Below are 18,884 nucleotides of genomic sequence, written 5' to 3'. Positions count from 1 at the left end.
GAATATGAAAATCAAATAATTTGATAGGATTATGGTCTTACGTGGTTGGATAAGCTTTCGACCAGCTTTGTTTCCAAATTTATTGCTTCACCGGACCACCTTTGCCCATCCCTTTATTTCTTTTCATCCTCCTATTGTTTGTTCCCAAGAGAGAGAAAATAAAATTAAAAAATATATATAGATTTTTAAAAATTAAATAATAATAATAATAATAATATATTTTTTTTAATTTTAGGGATTTATCATACACCACATGAATAATTATTAACTATATTTATAATTTATGTTAAAAATTTAATGACCAAACTTTAATTTTAATTTATAATTAAACCATACATATGTAGCGTCTTACAATTATTACGATCGTTGTCATATTTGGTGGAAACATTTCGGTAAAGAAAATTCGAAAGGAAGCCAGCAAGTCGGAATTAAAATATGATGGGCCGATTTTATGTTTCAACAAAAAGGCCGAACCAACCAACCTTCCCATATTATTGCAGGGCCCAGTAACAGTTCGCCATTTTTAAAAACAGATATTTACAAAATAAAATAAAAATTAAATTAAGGGAAAATTAAAATTTGTGGTATAGGAAAGAGAATCTTTAAGCATTTGCGATAAGAATGGTAGCCTCTAAAGCCTATCATATTTTCTTCCGCATTTATAATTGTTTTGATTTTTTTAAATAAAATATTTGTTTTTATATTTTTATTTATTATTATTCGTTCATTCTCATCCCAAAAACCTCGCAAATTCTCCGAATGGATAGGATTGGTGGGCCCTGGCCCACTTCAACTCCAAGCCCATTATCCCACCCTAATGTGTATCTGTATTTTCTTATTTAGACTTTTTGTTCTCCTCTACCACTGATGTGAGATCTCACAATTTACCCTCTGACACACTGCCCAGTATTTACCACCTTTAGGGTTTAGCATCCTTGTTGGCACACTGCTCACAATCCACCCTCCTTCGGGGTCCAGCATCCTTACTGACACACCGCCCGATGTTTACCACCTTTAGGACTTAACATGCTTGTTCGCACAGGTCCGGCTCTGAAACCATTTGTAACAGTCCAGGTTTACAATTAACATATATTGTTTTCTTTAGACTTTCCCTTCCGGAATTACTCTCAAGGTTTTTAAAATGTGTATGTTAGGGAGATGTTTTCATACTCTTATAAAAAATGTTTTCATACTCTTGCAAAACCAATGACAAAAAAATGATAAAATGATAAAACAAATGTTATTGAATCAACTTCATTGACCTTCTAATTTAAAATTCTCTTTTGCACGACATATTTTGACATATCAATTCTTCAACGACCACACGTCTTACAAGATGCCACATAATATTTGAAATCAATTGACAACGAGTTGTTATTTTGAGAGATGTCGTCACGATTTTGCTAACAACCGTTTTCTTGATTTAGCTGATTATGGACAAAAGTTGCAAAATGATTAAGCCTCGAATTATATATCGATTTCGATATATAATAATGATATTATTATTAATATTATTTATTTGGGCAAGAATTAAAATTATCCATCCGCTTAGTTAGAGAACAAGTTGGTTGTCGTTTCAATTGATGTTTCCTTATGTCAATATCAACGGCCATGAATTATTTCATGCCAATTTTTAAAATATATGGACCGATTATGCCATATCTATCAAGGACCATACTCAATTAAAAAAATTATTATTTTAAACATTTTTTAATAAATGATTGTTTAAGGATCATTATAAACGATCACACAAAAGTACTTTATCAGTCTAGTCAATGTATATCGTCAAACTGTGGCATCTGTTGAAAATATGTTTCCACACCCTTATAAGAAATGTTTCCTTCTCGTCTCTAACCGATGTGGGATCTCACAATCCATCTCCCTTAGGAGTCCAGCGTTCTCACTGGCACACCGTTAGGTGTCTGGCTCAGATATTACTTATAACGCTCCAAACCCACCGCTAGCATATATTGTCCATTTTGGCCCGTTATGTATCACCGTCAGCCTCACGAATTTAAAACACGTCTGTTAGGAAGAGATTTCTACACTTTTATAAAAAAATGTTTTGTTCTCATCTCTAACTGATGTGAAATCTTACTAGTACTCTTAATTTAGCTTGATTATCACGTGAAAGTCATGGTCACGTCTCGTATAAAAATACCAACATTTGATCTTTTGAACTCATTTATTTACGTGGTCAATTATAAAAAAAAAAGACATTATTATTATTATTATTATTTCAATTTTGGCACAATATAAAATATATATATATAGAAAACTAGATAATATTCGATATATGATATTATCATTATATGGCCAAAATTACTTTCCTTATCATAACAACCAAATAATAGACGCATGTAGTTGTTGACCAAAAGTATCATAATGGAAACAAAAAGATAATAATAATAATCATACTCAATTAGTGGGGAATATCTCCCAACGATTGCATAAAAAAAATAATATATATAAAAAAAAAAAAAAATTAAACGGAACGAATTCTTGTCTTTTAACTTATTTACATTATTCTTTTCAAATAATTAAGAAAAATGACTCGACTTTTATTATGCATATTAAAAGTCATTTTCTTTATAAGTACGTAAACGTGCCCTAAACTCTATTGTTTAATTATACCAAACTTGACCTTAAAAAATCTATAAAATTCTAAATAAACCAAATAACTTGTTTTATTCCATTAAAGGTTCCAACCAGTTGGTTGATGCTTCACATTTACTCAAAGATCTATATAGTTATGTTTTTGATTGTTGGTAGTGTTAAAAAATAAATGATTTGGTACAACAACCAATCATTTATATCTTGATATCATTATTTATATTTAACCTAATTTTAAATTATTAATTTTTTTATTTATGTGAAGATGTATGATTTTCCTAATTTCTAACCATATATAATTTTTTTTAAGACCAATTAAAAAAATATTGAAAAAAATGTAACCATATGTTGAATTGGAAATTAATGAATATTAATTGTGAGACCGATTGCAACTTTTAACAAAAATAAATAAATAAATACAAAAATTTTAATTGATAAAATTAAAATTTTAGGCTATGAAGTGTCACGGGCTGCCGCTTGCGTTTTCTTCAATCTATCGTTTTTTTTTTATAAGGAAATAAAATATAAAATATAAAAAGCAACCAAAAATTCCCTATGCTTTTGTCCCTAGTCTTAGCCCATGAATTTTAAAATATATAAAATTAAATTTAGGGATTAATTTATAATTTAATATACAATAAAATTATAAAATTTATTATATGCGATAGAATATGAATTTTATGTAAAATATTTTTAGAAATTTAGGGATTAATTTATAATTTAATATACATTTATATTTAAGTAACTACACATTGACGGCACGCCACACCATAGCTGCGTCTTCAACTTGCTCACTTCCATCTAATATAATAACATTATTATCGATAATCATCGAAACACTTAAAATACTATAAAAAAGAAAAAGAAAAAGAAAAAGAAAAAACCAAAACCAAAACCCACATTAATTCAGTCGCTATCTATCCATTTATATGAACTTTGTTTTTTTGTTGAATTTTAACATTTTATTATTATTATTATTATTATTATTTTTTGTTGAATTTATTAGTTATGGCAAAATTATTTGGTGGTTAACTTGTACCCAAGTTATAACTTATTTTTGTACAAAAATTTAATTTTATTAAAATTAATAAATTTATGAAGAGATTGATGAGAAAATAAAAATTGGTGATTCATATGGATTCAATTATTAAAGGTTGAGATTTATTATTTATTATAAATTATTTATTTTCATTTCTTCATAACTAAAAACCGACGTGGAAAACCAATCGTGAAAGTGAAAATATCCCATCCCATATGCAAACCCTTACAAAAAAACGCAGCTGCCATTGTCCTATAAAAACCCACTACCCCTTCACTCACTCTAAATACACTTTATAGTAATGGCTTGTTATTTCAGAAGTGGGGTTATCCGGTGGCCGGCGGTGGCGGCGATGGTGGTGGTGGTGGTGGCAGCGGTGATGGGGACGGCGGAGGGGAGGGCGGCGTTTGCATGCGACGGGCAGAATGCGGCGACGAGAAATATGGGGTTTTGTAAGGTCTCGTTGGGGATTGAAGAACGAGTCAGAGATTTGATTGGGAGGTTAACGTTGGCGGAAAAGATAAGGCTATTGGTTAATAATGCCATCCCGGTGCCGAGGCTGGGGATTAGAGGATATGAGTGGTGGTCGGAAGCACTTCATGGGGTTTCCAATGTGGGCCCCGGTACTAAGTTTGGTGGGGCCTACCCTGGCGCCACTAGCTTTCCTCAAGTCATCACCACCGCTGCTTCCTTCAATCAATCGCTTTGGGAGGAGATCGGACGGGTCAGAATTTTCAACCTTTTTTCTTTACATTTTCTATAATATATATATATATATTGAGAAATTATTAAATATATTTTAAATTATTAAATGTTACAAAAGGAAGCCTAAGAATTAAGAAACTACAACCAACGGCCTCATTAATAGTGCAAATTGAAAACCTAGACAATGACGTATAGGTGGTTTCGGACGAAGCGAGAGCGATGTATAACGGAGGAACGGCAGGTCTAACATATTGGAGCCCGAATGTGAACATATTCCGAGACCCACGGTGGGGGCGTGGCCAAGAAACTCCAGGGGAGGACCCGATCTTAGCCGGGAAGTACGCTGCCAGCTACGTCCGAGGGCTGCAGGGGAATGGTCAGGGGAAAAGGCTGAAGGTGGCTGCTTGTTGCAAGCATTACACTGCCTATGATCTTGACAATTGGAATGGAGTAGACCGGTACCATTTCAATGCGAAGGTATGTATTGGGCTTTAGAAATTCGAGGTCCAAAAGGTCATAATGGGCCGAAGCCCATTTAGAATGTTAATGGGCTTTTTGTGTTGGGTTGGGCAGGTGAGTAAACAAGATTTGGAGGACACTTATAACGTCCCTTTTAAAGCTTGTGTGGTGGAGGGAAAAGTGGCGAGCGTAATGTGCTCTTATAATCAGGTCAACGGGAAGCCGACTTGCGCTGACCCTGATTTACTTAAAAACACCATCCGTGGAACTTGGGGGCTTGATGGGTGAGTTCCTATGGAATTACTGTGCACATCGTCGCACTAGAATTAAATTGTGTTATTTAATTTTGTTTTTTTTTAATTAAAAAATTACAATATTGAACTCTCTCTCTATATATATATATATTTTTTTAAATTAAGCTTAAAAAATATTACTTTCTTTATAAATTCCGTTAGGTATATTGTCTCCGATTGCGATTCAGTTGGAGTTATGTACGATAACCAACATTTTACGCGTACGCCCGAAGAAACAGCTGCTTACACTATTAAAGCGGGTAAGTACCCATTGGAACTTGCAGTGAATGGGTTTTTAACTATTATTATTTTTATTATTTTTTTAAGGAATACCCAAAAGATTAACATAGAAATATTAATTAAGAAAAAATATATTTTTTTAAAGAAATAAATGGATCTAATTGTATCAATGGCTTGCAGGCTTGGACTTGGACTGTGGACCATTTTTGGCGGTGCACACAGCCGCAGCCGTCGGAAGAGGACTCCTAAAAGAAGCCGATCTCAACGGCGCCTTAGCTAATTTACTCGCGGTGCAAATGAGGCTCGGAATGTTTGACGGCGAGCCCACGGCCCAACCCTATGGCCACTTGGGCCCAAAAGACGTCTGCACCCCAGCCCACAAACACCTAGCCCTCGAAGCCGCAAGACAAGGCATAGTCCTCCTCCAAAACCGAGCCGCATCCTTACCACTCTCCCCCACACGCCACCGCACTGTCGCAGTGATCGGTCCGAACTCTGACGCCACCGTCACCATGATTGGAAACTACGCTGGCGTGGCCTGCGGATACACTTCGCCGCTCCAAGGAATCGCGAAGTACGCCAAAACCATCCACCAGGAAGGCTGCGCCAACGTGGGGTGTGGCGGAAATCAGCTAATTGCGGCGGCTGAGTCGGCGGCGCGCGCGGCAGATGCGACGGTGGTGGTGGTGGGGTTGGACCAGTCGATTGAAGCGGAGTCTAGGGATAGAAATGGACTGCTTTTGCCTGGATATCAGCAGGAATTGGTTTCGAGAGTGGCGAGGGCTTCTAGAGGGCCGACGGTGCTGGTTTTGATGTCCGGCGGTCCGATTGATGTTACATTTGCAAAAAGTGATCCGAAAATTAGTGCGATTCTTTGGGCTGGGTATCCCGGTCAGGCTGGTGGCGCCGCCATCGCCGATGTGATTTTTGGCGCCATTAATCCTGGTACTAATTCATTTTTCCCTCTGCTATTTTTTATTATTTTATAAATGTTCAATAACGATTTTGTTTGAAATTGTGAAGGGGGGAAATTGCCAATGACTTGGTACCCACAAAGCTACCTAGCCAAGGTCCCAATGACAAACATGGGCCTAAGACCCGACCCATCAACCGGCTATCCGGGTCGAACCTACCGATTCTACAAGGGTCCAGTCGTGTTCCCCTTCGGGTACGGTCTAAGCTATTCAAAATTCACCCACAGCATAGCCGAAGCCCCAAAAGAACTCTCAATTCCTCTCACAAATTTATCTCCCAATCCCAATTCCACCGCCTCTCTCAACGCAATCAAAGTCTCGCACACCGATTGCGCCTCAATCTCCGATCTAGGCCTTCAAATCGACGTCAAAAACATCGGCACTCTCGACGGATCTCACACCGTTCTCGCCTTCGCGACAGCTCCAAACGAGAACTCGTCGCCATACAAGCACTTGATCGGATTCGAAAAGGTTCATATGACAGCCGGATCTCAAAAGCGAATTAGAATCGGAGTTCATGTTTGCGATCATCTTAGCCGAGTCGACCAATTTGGAACTCGAAGAATTCCAACTGGTGAGCACACTCTCCATATTGGAGATCTTACTCATACAATTTCTCTTCACGCCGATTTACAGAATATTAAATTTTGATTAAATTTGGCAAAAATGTTGATGCTGCTGTGCCCTAATTACGATGATTACACAGAATTAAAGTTTTTAAAAAATAATTGTATATGAAATTAAATAGGTCGAAGAAGAAGAGAGAAATTATGGATTGAAAAGAAATTTGGAAGTAATTGTTGTTTGTATTGAAGAATGATTGTGCCTCAATGCAGCAAAATTGCAAGGGGCAATCTATGTAGCTTTGCAAGTGTAAATTTATGATTGAAAAGCAGATTATGCTATTAATAATGAATATGAATTGTTATTATGTTATATTGCCCTTCTCATTTAAGCAATGCTGGGAAGTGTTCTGCATTATTGTGCAATTTAAAAAAAAAAATTCAAATATATTTCTAATCTCATTATTTTTTTTTAATAATTGAGTTTAGACTATTTAATGGTAAAGTAAATGTGTAATTATTTCTTCTCTCTCTCTTTTTTTTTTTTTAATCTATACTGATAATTACCTTATTCCACCTAACAATCCAAGAAGACGTGTTTATTTTTTGACCATCAATTTCAAAGCTGATTTTTATTTTCGAATTTTGATGATTAAATTTATTTTAAAAAAGGTTCCCGTGTTTGGAGGTTAGTGAGCTTTTTTATTTTATTATTTTGGTTTACTTGAATTTACTATTTTTAATTCGATTTTACCCCGACAACTAAATTCTTTACATAAATTATCTAATTTTCTTAAATTAATATTATTTGAGAAGATAAGCTCATTGATTTACTCTTCCCAACTAATTTTAGTTGAAATGTATTATTTAAACCATTTTAGATTTTCAAATTTTTTAAAATTAAAAATTAAAATTATGGTACTTTTAAAGCTCAACGTGCCATATCAATTGGGCGGCTAATTGGATTAGTCTTCCGTTGACAAATTTATGAGATTATAAAAAAAATATCGAGTCAAAACACCTTTTATTTATTTTATTTCTTTTAAAGGCCGACAATTATATGGCAAAACTTGACCTTTTTTTTTTTTTTTTTTTTTTTTTTTTTTTTTTTTNATATAGAAGTAAAATAAGCTTCGAAATATAAAGTAATAAATTAATAATAATAATAAATTGAAATGTATATATAACCCCAAATTGATGTTGTTGTAAGTTGAACATATTCTTGTGAGGCATCCTCTTTACTCAACCGCCCGTTATTATTCGTCCCCTTCCACATCTATCCATTTCTCCTTTTTCATTTTCTCTCTCCCTCTCTCTCTCTCAAGGTACTTCTCTTTCTCTCTCTAAATTCGCTCTCTGTTTCGCCATGGCTGAACCAGATTTCTTATCAGAACTGGAACGAATTCGATTAATCGATCAAATAGCTTTGAATTTGATTTCAGAGCGAGTCGATTTCCGTTTCTGTTTATGAATCAGTTTAATTTCTTCATCATTTTCGTGAACTACGGCGGCGTTTTTTTTTTCTGTTCTTGTTAGGAAGTTAGATATGGCGGATCATCAAAGCAAAGGAGGAGAAAATTACTTCCCCTTCCATCAAAACCAGGTACATTCAATTCAATTTATTTGATCTATTTCCTCTTAGATTAAGTCGTTTAAATCTCGTGTTTTCCTCTTTGAAATCTCTATATAAGCATATTGTTGCTTTTTGAAAATTGAGATTACATTTTTAGAATCATTTTCATCTAAACATTATAATTTGTGGCCAAATAAAAGAAAAAACTATTTGTTTAATCAAAACTAAAAACAAATCACATAAACCTATCAGGATCTAAATTTTCATTTTAGACTTCATTTGGTCTACATGTGTGAATCTGTTTATAATAAAAAAGATTTATGATATAAAATCGAAAAATTAAAGATTTATTAATCTACAATTTTTTTTTAGAATAGAAAACTTCAAAATTAAAATTATAATGATTAACATAAATTTTGTCAATAACTTATTTCCAAGTGTTTTAATTTTTTTTTTAAACATTAATAAAAATATTCAAAATGACTATTTTACTATTGTTTGAATTAAGGAAAAAAAGAAAATAAGAATGAAGTCATTTTCTTTTTGTTTAAGGAAAAAATGCCAAATACATGAGGGCCAATGAAAATTTCGTGGCTTCAGTTAGTGGGCCTCATAAAATCCCTTACGATGGACCCTCCAATTTGCAATTTTCATTTTATTCCGATAAGATTTACATTTCAAAAAATGGCGTTTTTTTTAAATATTATAATCGTTTTTTCCCATTCCCATTTACTCTACCACTTGGTATTTTATAATACGACGTGGTTTGATTTCATCCAAATAATATTATAAATAACAAATAAAAAGATAAAATAAAAACCAAAATATGTGATTGTTTTGTGACAATGCAAGTTTATCATCACCTTAAAATTCAATGTTTTAATTAATATAATGACTTTCCATCTATAAAATAGGCTTTATTATAAAAATGTTATTCCATAGCCCTTTCTTTTCAAATTCAAATTTAATAATTAAGAGAAATTTTGACATTTAAATTTTAATTTTTAATAATATATATATAATGAAAAAACATTGACATGATGGTTCTTGGGATTTGTTGGGTTTAATCATGGTATTTATAAAACAAGTTGTCTGATTGGCATTGAATTATGAATTACGAGAAGAGAAGAATTGGAAGATAAAAAAGGACCCACGTTTAATAATACAACTTGGGGTTAGGAGGTCAACTCTTTATCAAAGGGAACACTACACACCACATGCCGTTGGATTTTGGACTATTTATTTATTTATTCATTGATTTTTGCTTTCTTTGAACTTGTCGGTTGAGTGAAATTCTTGTTACGTCGTCGTATTGGCACTGTTTTTTCTTTTTCTTTCTGAATTCAATCGTTGTCCATAGTTTGCTCTCAAATTACAAATTCGAAAAATAACCGTATTGTCATTTTCTACATAAATATATATTTTTATTAAATAACAATCTTTACTTGAAAAACGGATAAAATAAACTTTTTCCTCTTAAAGCAAAGATATTGGTTGCTACTTGTAAAGAGCGAGTTTCTTATGTTTTTGGAGTAATAATTTCAGACGGAATGCTTTTCCACGTATATATTTTCCAATAATTTTTTTAATTAAAAAAAAAAAAAATCATAGTTAGTGGTGCGCTAGCTTAATAAATATTATTGAGGTTTTTTGGTATAAAATAAAACAAATACAGGAAGCTACAGCAGTAACTGGAAACAGATACGGAGGACTTGCTCCAAAGAAGAAGCCATTGATTTCAAAGGTAATGAATGATTATTTATTATTATTATTTTTTTAACTTTAATGATATGAAAGTCTCAATTTTAAACATCGACCCGAATTATTAATGCATCTTGTAACTTCGGTCTATGTTAGGACCACGAACGTGCCTTCTTTGATTCGGCGGATTGGGCCTTATGCAAGGTACTTTTTCATACAACCCTTTACAAAATAATAATAATAATATTAATAATTTATTAGATATAAATTTGATTTTTTTTTTTAAATTTAATTTAATTTATGATAGATTCGTAAATTTTAAAAAATAGGAGTATATATTAGACATAAAAATAAAAGTTTTAAATTAATAAACTATTTATTATGGCCTCCCAAATAGCAAGGGGCAGGGCTTTGTAACAGCGTGGCCGTAGAGAAACTACAGCCTAAGCTACAGGTACAGTTAAATTTTTGCATTATTTTCTCAAATAATTTACGTTTTAAATTTATATGCCAAATTTGCCCTTACTTTTCCTTCTAATTACCAGAGGACCCCAAAGCCACAGCTTCCACCAAGGAGGCCGGTCTGCACATTCGAGAAGGGCAATATCGTAAGGAAAAAGAAATCAGATTTAAATCTCTAATTATTATTTTGGCTGAAGTAATTTTTCACTTTGGTTTTTTATGGTAACGCAGGTTGAATAGTTAATTAAAAGGCAATGTGAAATGTGTGGCAGTAAAAAGGTCCTCGGAAGGATTGATTTAACTGTGCAATTTTTAGCAGCTAAATTAATTCTGAATGACCCAACTTATTTTCTTAAATGAAGGTTGTTGAAATCATTTGTATTATTGGAATCAAATTTGATTTGGATATTAAATCATCAATCTCTCAATGCTTAATTTACTCAACTTGGTTCTAGTTAGTTGATTTAATCAAATTCTTAATTTAAGATAAATAAGTTTATCCAAACAACCAAGCATCAAAATTTCTTGATATGTTAAAATGTAATAATAATATTTACATTTCAACTCGAGATTTGTGTCCGTTTTATTGTTTTTTTAAATGTTTGTTATTGCACGTTTAAATCATTATTTACAAAATAGGAGGAAATACGTAACAACCTTAATTACTGCTAACAAATATTGTCCACTTTGGCTTATTAGGCATAGTCGCTAGCCTCACAATTTTAAAACGTGTCTGCTAATGAGAAGTTTCCACATCTTATAAGGAATGTTTTGTTTTTCTCTGAAACCAATGTGAGATTTCACAATCCACCATCTCGAAGGCTAGTGGAAGAGGTTTCTAGACCTTATAAGAATGTTTCATTTTTCTCTGAAACCGTTGTGGGATCTAACCATCCACCCCCTTGAGGGCTAGCGGAAGAGGTTTTCACATCTTATAAGGAACGTTTCGTTTTTCTCTCAAACCGATGTGGGATCTCACAATCCCTCCAGAGTTTCCACACCTTATAAGAAATGTTTCGTTTTTCTCTAAAACCCACGTGAGATTTCACAATCCACTTTCTTGGGGGGCTAGCGGAAGAGGTTTCCATACTTAGAAAGAATCTTCCGTTTTTCCTCTAAAACCAACATGGGATCTCACAATCCACCCCCTTGAGGGCCGTGGAAGAGGATTCCACACCTTATAAGGAATGTTTCTTTTTTCCTCTCAAACTGACGTGGGATCTCACAATTCATCCCTTGAACGCTAGCATTTTTGCTAGCATATCTGCTAGTGGTGGACTTGAATTGTTACAATATCGCCGTCAGCCAGACACACTTGAAAACCGTAAAGTTGACGGCGATACATAACGAGCCAAAATTAACACTATCTACTATCGATGGAATTAGACTCGAACAATTGGTTGAAACTTCGTAAGGTTTAATTGGAACAAGAGTTTTGGTGAATTAGTTCAACTTCTTCTCTGCCATTCTCTTAAATTTCTCACCATTTCCCTTCTCTTACCAAACCCATCTGCTTTGTTATCTCAAAGGTCTTTTGTTCATCCCTCCAAGCTAATGATCCAATCAGATTATATAGATGAAAAACTCAGAATTTGTATCTATGTTTTGTTCTTCCCAAACATCAACTATGCCTCTCGTCTTCTTTCCTTTCCCTAGAATATCCATTTCAGCTGTTGCCCTCTTCTACCTTCTTACTTCTTCTTATTTGTACGGTAATGTAGCATTAAACCTACTACCAAATATAATCTAATATTTTATTAATAATTATCTAAATTAATGTTTTTTTTTTTTTTCCAGGAAAAGGAGACGACGCCGAGGGTGTTGCATCAAGCGGTTTTGTCGGTTACGAGGATCCACCCGAGATTGTTGCCAAAGCATTACTATGCTTCAATGATAAATATGTACGTCACAGATAGAACACACATTTTTTTTAATATTATTTTTATGTAAAAATAGTCTTAAGTAGAAACTATTATAATAGAATGGAAGAGTATTTAAAGTAACTAAACTTCGGATTAGATTAAATGTTTAAATTGGTAAAAGTAATTTTTTTAGCATCGGAATTTACCATGGAAGTAAAAACAGATATACAGCGCGTGTGAAGAATCGTATAGATTAAAGGCGAGTGGGAATGTGGAGGTCCCACTGGAAAGAACAGAAGAATACTGCAACGGGCCGTGTTTGGGTGAAACGCACTTAGTGCTTGATTGCATTGACGGCATTTTTAGCAATTTCTTGTTTTACAATAAGGCCACGTTGCAAGATGTTAGGGACACCATCCACGCTGGATGTGGCTATGGCCCTCAAAGAGGTTCTATTTATTTAATTCAATTCTAATTTCATCAACTAATTCATCTTTTTAATTTTGTATTCCATAATTATTTATAATTATTTATTTTTTTAAAACAACTAAAATTGTGTTGATGCAGGAAACTTCGACGTGTTGGAGCACATAAGAGCTGAAACAGGCAAAGCGTGGAGGGCTTCGAATAAGACCGTTATTGGATTTAGCTTTATTATTTTGAGCCTTTTTAGCTTATTCCTTTGAAATTCCATTATTATTATATAATTATCGAGAAAAGCTATGTATTTAATTTCATAATTTATCTTATGTAACAAATAGTGCGAGATTTAGTGGAACTAATCATTATTATTATCTTAAGATATATATACATTTAGTGTTCAAATTATTTTTATATGTTATATGTTATTGAATATTAACTAATTTTTAAAATTGTAAAGTGCCTAAATCAATAAAAATATATTTGAATTTTGCACTTGGTTTTAAAATTAAAATAAAAAATAAAAAATATATTTATTAGTAAAGATTGGGGTATTTTTAAAAGTTTTTGAAAATTGTGAGAGTATTATTGAATTTTTCAAAATTAAAAAATATTTTTTTAGAAATTATTTGTAGCGTTATTTATTTATTTAGCATTTTTAAATATATGTAAGGCTAAATATAAAAGAAAAGCGAAAACTTGACGGCCAAAGCCCCGAGCCCCCTCCTCCACGGTTGCACCTCATCATGTCGACATTAGAGTCCCAGTTTCAACTTCAATTTCACGGCCCCGCATTCAATCTTCGCGCTTAAGCAAATATATGTTATACGAGATTCCTATTCGTTCTTTGGAAGATTTCTACTGGGAGTTCATCAAATTGATTGCTAGCTTCGATGAAGATCAACATCGATAGGGAGGCGCGGAAAGTTGGGGTTGATAATCGAATTCCCCTTCGGAATTACTATCGGATCGCCGATAATCTCCTAAAACAGGTAATCATTTCGGGAACTTTCTTCTCGATTATTCTGATTGATTATTGATGCTGAAATGTTAATGTTTAATGTTTAATTTGAGGTTTTGTTAGTATCCATTTCTTCATCTGCGTGGTTGTTGAAGTGATTTTGATTGCAGTTTTTTTTACTGGTGGTTTAGGTATTAGAATTTTCCTCTCGTTGTATTTTGATGTCATTGTGTTGTTTTCTTGAAATGGCAGGCTAATATTTATCGGGAGGAGAATAATATTGTGGATTTGTTCATTATACTTCTTAGGTTTTCAAGGTAAGGGCCTAGTTGATGCTTGTATTTTCCATTGCTCACGGATGTTGATTCTTGGTGTAGGAAACTCAATTCTCAACTTGTTCTTATTTTCTCAGCTTGGTTTCTGAAACTATACCACGGCATCGTGATTACCTAGCTTTTTTCCCAAAGGAAAAGATATTTTATAAGAAGGTGAGTTAAAATTCAATATCTCTGTTCTTTTGCAATGAATGGTATGTGAATGTTGTGTCATTTTATTTTATGTTGTCCTACCAGAAACTGTTGAGTGTAGTAGATGAACTTGAGTCCTTGAAGCCCGAATTTGATCGCCGAGTAAATGAACTGGAGAAAGTGTATGGACGGTCTCGTCTTCCTCCACCTGATGAGCAGGAAATAGTTTCAAACAGTCGTCGGCCATCTCCCTATGTGAATGGAAAATTTTCATTAATCTTGGATCAAAAGCAGGTATCAACTCTAAATGTTTGATATGATACTTTCTTCTCGTGTAACTGTATCACTAATCAATGAAATTCCCACCAATAATTTAGAGTTTTTATTTACTTCTTGTCTTTTGCAGTTTTTATTTTTTTGATTATTTACTGTTATCTTGTGAATTCACTCTACTGATACACAGCCTCCCCAATCCTCTTAAATTCTCAGCATGCCAATTTACAACCACAATCTTCATTGAGGTATAATGACGACCGAGGTCTAGTTTCACAATCAAGTTCTGTAAGGATTGNGATTATTTACTGTTATCTTGTGATTTCACTCTACTGATACACAGCCTCCCCAATCCTCTTAAATTCTCAGCATGCCAATTTACAACCACAATCTTCATTGAGGTATAATGACGACCGAGGTCTAGTTTCACAATCAAGTTCTGTAAGGATTGAGAATAAGTTCTCAAATCTGTGAGTATACATTTTTCCCATTTATTTCGTACATGTTTATATCAATCCGTTAGCGGCGTAGTAGTCCCTACTCATGATAATGTAGGGAGATAAATCATTCCAATATTTATATTTTAGTGTAAGCTAGAAGAAGGTGATCTTGTAGTTCAAGTAGCTAGTTAGAGAGTAGAAGACAGAAAATAAGAAAGTATATTGACGACATCAGAGTTCTTCTGCATCTGGTCTCAAGATTGAATAGAAAGACAGTGTTAGTATAAGGGCTTAAGAATACAATTCTAGGCATGCTCATCTAGTCTCTAGTTCTTATGAACATGAACAAATGGATNGAGACAGAAAATAAGAAAGTATATTGACGACATCAGAGTTCTTCTGCATCTGGTCTCAAGATTGAATAGAAAGACGGTGTTAGTATAAGGGCTTAAGAATACAATTCTAGGCGTGCTCATCTAGTCTCTAGTTCTTATGAACATGAACAAATGGATCTGATAATTAGTGCTGGGATTACACAGGTCTATCAATGTACCGCTTCCCAAACCCGAAACTTTGTCTAGACATTCTATTTTGGGTCCCAATGGTCTTCAGGGCCAATGGAAGGGACCGAGTACAGACAAGGTGAGTTTTGTGCGTTCTTTTTTTATGTTGTTTTCTTCTGTTTCTGTCTACTATGAAATCCATTCACAGGTTAATCTTTTTGTTCTGTCAGATTCTCTATCCAAGAAATCAGGATTATACTTCTGAAGATTCAAGGTCAGAGTCATGTTTAATGTGTATTAGTATCTGAGGATTTACACTTTTTTTTTGGTCTTCTGTGTTTTGAGTAACCTTCCTGATAACGAAAGCTTAATGTGATCAATATTTTGATTTTTCTGTTTCAGTTTTTCTCTGATAATGTTTTCTTGAAAATTTATCTGGTTCTTTCAAATTCTTGCAGACTGAATCAAATTGAACAATGTGATCTAGTGGCACAAAAAGATGGTGGTCCAGGAGGTGTTACGTCGATGATGGAGTCGGTACTCTCGCTAGACGATGGCCTTTGGCCTCATCCTGCAGACATGTCTACTCCTCCATTGATAGCAGAAGTAAGGGAAGATCCTTTCACATTGGTCAAACAGCCTTCTCCTCCTCCTGTTCTTGCTAAGGTTCAGCAGGAATATGCGACGATTCCCCCATCTAAAGTTGCGGATCCAAGGCCTGGAGTGGCAAAACAATCACAGGATGGACCTGAGTTTCAACATTTACACATTGTAGGCCTTCTCTCTCTTTGATTTTCGTATATAACTTCCGAAAGCAATTAATTATTCACCTATTTCCTTTGCTATGTAGCATCCTTTTGTCACTTCATTTTTATAAATGTGTATATCTTCCAATATGATATTGTTTGCTTTTACTGTTTGCCGCAGCCAGTAAAAATGCTGGATGATTTCTTGAGATTGGCCCGAGAAAATACAAATAAGAATCTGGAGACTTGTGGTGTTTTAGCTGGCTCACTGGTAAGAACAAATTAATGGTTTATTGCAAATTTGTAAAGATTCTCTAGTTTTGTTCTCATACTTCATCATATATTTGCAGAAAAACAGGGTTTTTTACATATCTACGCTCATAGTCCCGAAGCAAGAATCAACATCAGATTCCGTAAGAATATAATTACTTTTCATCTGTTTCAAGTTAAAGTTAGAAATTCCTTCCACGCCGTTGGTTTTCACTGCTCTTGAATGTTTGGTTTTCATTTTGACTGCTACTTGAAGTATGTTTGAGTTTTAATTGTTTTACATTCTACGTACATTCCTTTGCTATTGGTTCATATATGGTTATAACTGACTCGAGGGTTCGTTAGCTACCACTGTTGTCTTCAATCAAATACTCATTCTATCTTTTTTTTTTTTTAAAAAAAAAATATATTCAGTGCCAAACGTTGAATGAGGAGGAAATATTTGAAGTTCAAGACAGATTATCACTTTTCCCTCTTGGTTGGATCCATGTAAGCTTTCTGGCTCTTTATGCAACAGATGGTTTATGATTATAGAATTTGGGACACCAAATTAGAAGTATTATGTTGATTACTCGACTTCTCTGCATAAATAGTTTAGTTTTGTCTTTAATATTCATTGCACTTTCTGACACTGATAGAACAGAAGATGAATTGCTGTAATATTATTGCACGTGCAAGAATATCCCAATCTAGATAGACATTTGAGAGGCCTGACATTCTAACCTTACACCAAAAATGACCCTTTTCAAGATCAACCACATAAGCAACGAAACTACGTATAACCTTCCTGAGCAACGAAACATGCATTCTTTATAGTCAATAAGCTTTGTTTATTTCACTTCAGTTGACTTGCTATGTAGTGATGTCTTGAGATGGATGTTCTTAACAAAACTGAAAAGCAGAAGAGCTGGATGTAACATCCATTATATTTGTTCTTGAGAATATCGGAATTTTTGGCTTTTAACGTTTCTGTTCAGCTCGGATTATTTACTGAAATACGAAAACTTCTGTTTTACATGTCTCTGATTCTTGTTTGATTTTCAGACACACCCATCACAAACGTGTTTCATGTCATCTGTGGATTTGCACACACATTACTCGTACCAGGTAATATAACAATTCTACTAATTTTTGTTTTTTGTTTTTTGTTTTTTTATCCCTAGTGTCCTATCACAGAATATGTTTAGTTTCTTTTGGCTCTTTTTAAGGAGATTTTGGCTTTTTCAGATTATGCTACCAGAAGCTATTGCAATCGTCATGGCTCCTACGGATGAATCAAGGTGTTTTCCCCCTCCCCTCCATTCCTTCAACAACTCTTAAGTAGTATCATTTGTTTAACATAATCCCAATGCTGTTGCAGTCCATATGGAATATTTCATCTGTCCGATCCAGGTGGTGTGTCGGTCATCCGCAACTGCCAACAGCGCGGATTTCATCCCCATGAGGAGCCTGAAGATGGGAGTCCACTCTATGAGCACTGCTCTCATGTTTTGATGAATCCCAACTCGAAGTTTGACGTTATCGATCTAAGGTAAGATCTTGATTGCTGACACTATTTATAAGGGAACTTGTATAGCACCTCGAGAATGAGTACCTTAAACTTCGCCCCAACGACAGCTCTGTAAATTTTGTAATTTGCAAATCCAGTTGAGTTACTGCCATTGTTGGGAGAGTTCAGGCTGTGGCCATGATTGGCTTCCCTTCGTTGAAAGAATAGCGTTGGCTATATAGTGTAGATGATAACTTCATTTCATTTTAATTCTGCTGTGGACGTTATTTGTGATATTATATTATTTTAATGTTAATACGTCTCTACTCTCCCGAGTCTCCCGATATTATATTATTTCTTTCAACATTAATGAAAGAGATTTTGAATAAATATATTTATATATATATTTACATGTTGGCTTTTAAGTTTAGCTTTCATCATTAATTTAATGAATTTGATTAATTGGCAAATCAACCATTGGAAGACGTGGCGCCACAGATTTTGGACAGCTGTAGGGACCGTAGACATCCACGAGGTTTCATAATTTTATACGTAATTATTCATAAATGGTTAAAGCTTATGGTCTATATAATTTCAAACCCATTTGCCTAATTAGAATGGAAATAGGAGAAAATTAAACTACAGAATGAGGACCACATTCTAAATATTGCATTTTTTAATATATAAAATAACTGAACAAAAAAAGTATAAGAATTATTAATATATATTATGCAGGGGATGAACAATAAGTTTAAATGATGCAACAATTAATAATAAATAATAAAAAATGAAGTTTGTGGATTGAAAATAATCTTCGATCTTATAAGTAGT

The 18,884-nt window shown here is 33.8% G+C and overlaps 4 protein-coding genes across 5 annotated transcripts; all 4 read left to right on the top strand.

The window, feature by feature from the left end:
* Nucleotides 1–3,836: 3,836 nt before the first annotated feature.
* On the top strand, nt 3,837–7,259 carry LOC111778595 (beta-D-xylosidase 1-like). The gene is made up of 6 exons (XM_023658510.1): nt 3,837–4,376; nt 4,553–4,834; nt 4,931–5,100; nt 5,272–5,369; nt 5,530–6,294; nt 6,373–7,259. The coding sequence occupies exons 1-6, from the start codon at nt 3,954–3,956 to the stop codon at nt 6,972–6,974; spliced, it is 2,340 nt and encodes a 779-aa protein (XP_023514278.1). The 5' UTR covers nt 3,837–3,953; the 3' UTR covers nt 6,975–7,259.
* Nucleotides 7,260–8,086: 827 nt separating this feature from the next.
* Nucleotides 8,087–11,066, top strand: LOC111778598. 2 transcript variants are annotated; one of them, XM_023658512.1, is made up of 7 exons: nt 8,087–8,211; nt 8,423–8,489; nt 10,135–10,203; nt 10,317–10,364; nt 10,558–10,614; nt 10,706–10,768; nt 10,854–11,066. In XM_023658512.1, the coding sequence occupies exons 2-7, from the start codon at nt 8,433–8,435 to the stop codon at nt 10,860–10,862; spliced, it is 303 nt and encodes a 100-aa protein (XP_023514280.1). In that variant the 5' UTR covers nt 8,087–8,211; nt 8,423–8,432; the 3' UTR covers nt 10,863–11,066. The 2 variants fall into 2 exon arrangements, with proteins under 2 accessions (XP_023514280.1, XP_023514281.1); XM_023658513.1 differs by lacking the exon at nt 10,558–10,614.
* Nucleotides 11,067–12,224: 1,158 nt separating this feature from the next.
* On the top strand, nt 12,225–13,282 carry LOC111778597. The gene is made up of 4 exons (XM_023658511.1): nt 12,225–12,334; nt 12,420–12,523; nt 12,708–12,933; nt 13,052–13,282. Exons 1-4 carry the CDS (start codon nt 12,250–12,252, stop codon nt 13,168–13,170), a joined length of 534 nt encoding a protein of 177 aa, XP_023514279.1. The 5' UTR covers nt 12,225–12,249; the 3' UTR covers nt 13,171–13,282.
* Nucleotides 13,283–13,596: 314 nt separating this feature from the next.
* LOC111778594 (AMSH-like ubiquitin thioesterase 3) lies at nt 13,597–18,382 on the top strand. The gene is made up of 15 exons (XM_023658509.1): nt 13,597–13,896; nt 14,118–14,182; nt 14,278–14,353; nt 14,438–14,626; nt 14,822–14,898; nt 15,052–15,075; nt 15,585–15,687; nt 15,779–15,822; nt 16,007–16,319; nt 16,476–16,565; nt 16,645–16,707; nt 16,979–17,053; nt 17,609–17,671; nt 17,792–17,844; nt 17,925–18,382. The coding sequence occupies exons 1-15, from the start codon at nt 13,798–13,800 to the stop codon at nt 18,097–18,099; spliced, it is 1,509 nt and encodes a 502-aa protein (XP_023514277.1). The 5' UTR covers nt 13,597–13,797; the 3' UTR covers nt 18,100–18,382.
* Nucleotides 18,383–18,884: the final 502 nt, after the last annotated feature.

Source organism: Cucurbita pepo, chromosome LG17, assembly GCF_002806865.2.
Source record: "Cucurbita pepo subsp. pepo cultivar mu-cu-16 chromosome LG17, ASM280686v2, whole genome shotgun sequence".
NCBI classification, from domain to species: domain Eukaryota; kingdom Viridiplantae; phylum Streptophyta; class Magnoliopsida; order Cucurbitales; family Cucurbitaceae; genus Cucurbita; species Cucurbita pepo.
This window is presented reverse-complemented; position numbering and strand designations above follow the sequence as displayed.

What these genes read in the sequence shown, in the direction of transcription:
- LOC111778595 (XM_023658510.1), top strand. Translation starts at nt 3,954, where the DNA reads ATGGCTTGTTATTTCAGAAGTGGGGTTATCCGGTGGCCGGCGGTGGCG. An exon ending in GGTACCATTTCAATGCGAAG is followed by an intron (nt 4,835 to 4,930) that starts GTATGTATTGGG and finishes TGGGTTGGGCAG; the next exon opens with GTGAGTAAACAAGATTTGGA. An exon ending in GGAACTTGGGGGCTTGATGG is followed by an intron (nt 5,101 to 5,271) that starts GTGAGTTCCTAT and finishes AAATTCCGTTAG; the next exon opens with GTATATTGTCTCCGATTGCG.
- LOC111778598 (XM_023658512.1), top strand. Translation starts at nt 8,433, where the DNA reads ATGGCGGATCATCAAAGCAAAGGAGGAGAAAATTACTTCCCCTTCCAT. An exon ending in TCCCCTTCCATCAAAACCAG is followed by an intron (nt 8,490 to 10,134) that starts GTACATTCAATT and finishes AAACAAATACAG; the next exon opens with GAAGCTACAGCAGTAACTGG. An exon ending in AGAAGCCATTGATTTCAAAG is followed by an intron (nt 10,204 to 10,316) that starts GTAATGAATGAT and finishes GGTCTATGTTAG; the next exon opens with GACCACGAACGTGCCTTCTT.
- LOC111778597 (XM_023658511.1), top strand. Translation starts at nt 12,250, where the DNA reads ATGCCTCTCGTCTTCTTTCCTTTCCCTAGAATATCCATTTCAGCTGTT. An exon ending in TACTTCTTCTTATTTGTACG is followed by an intron (nt 12,335 to 12,419) that starts GTAATGTAGCAT and finishes TTTTTTTTCCAG; the next exon opens with GAAAAGGAGACGACGCCGAG. An exon ending in TGGCTATGGCCCTCAAAGAG is followed by an intron (nt 12,934 to 13,051) that starts GTTCTATTTATT and finishes GTGTTGATGCAG; the next exon opens with GAAACTTCGACGTGTTGGAG.
- LOC111778594 (XM_023658509.1), top strand. Translation starts at nt 13,798, where the DNA reads ATGAAGATCAACATCGATAGGGAGGCGCGGAAAGTTGGGGTTGATAAT. An exon ending in TATACTTCTGAAGATTCAAG is followed by an intron (nt 15,823 to 16,006) that starts GTCAGAGTCATG and finishes AAATTCTTGCAG; the next exon opens with ACTGAATCAAATTGAACAAT. An exon ending in GTGTTTTAGCTGGCTCACTG is followed by an intron (nt 16,566 to 16,644) that starts GTAAGAACAAAT and finishes ATATATTTGCAG; the next exon opens with AAAAACAGGGTTTTTTACAT.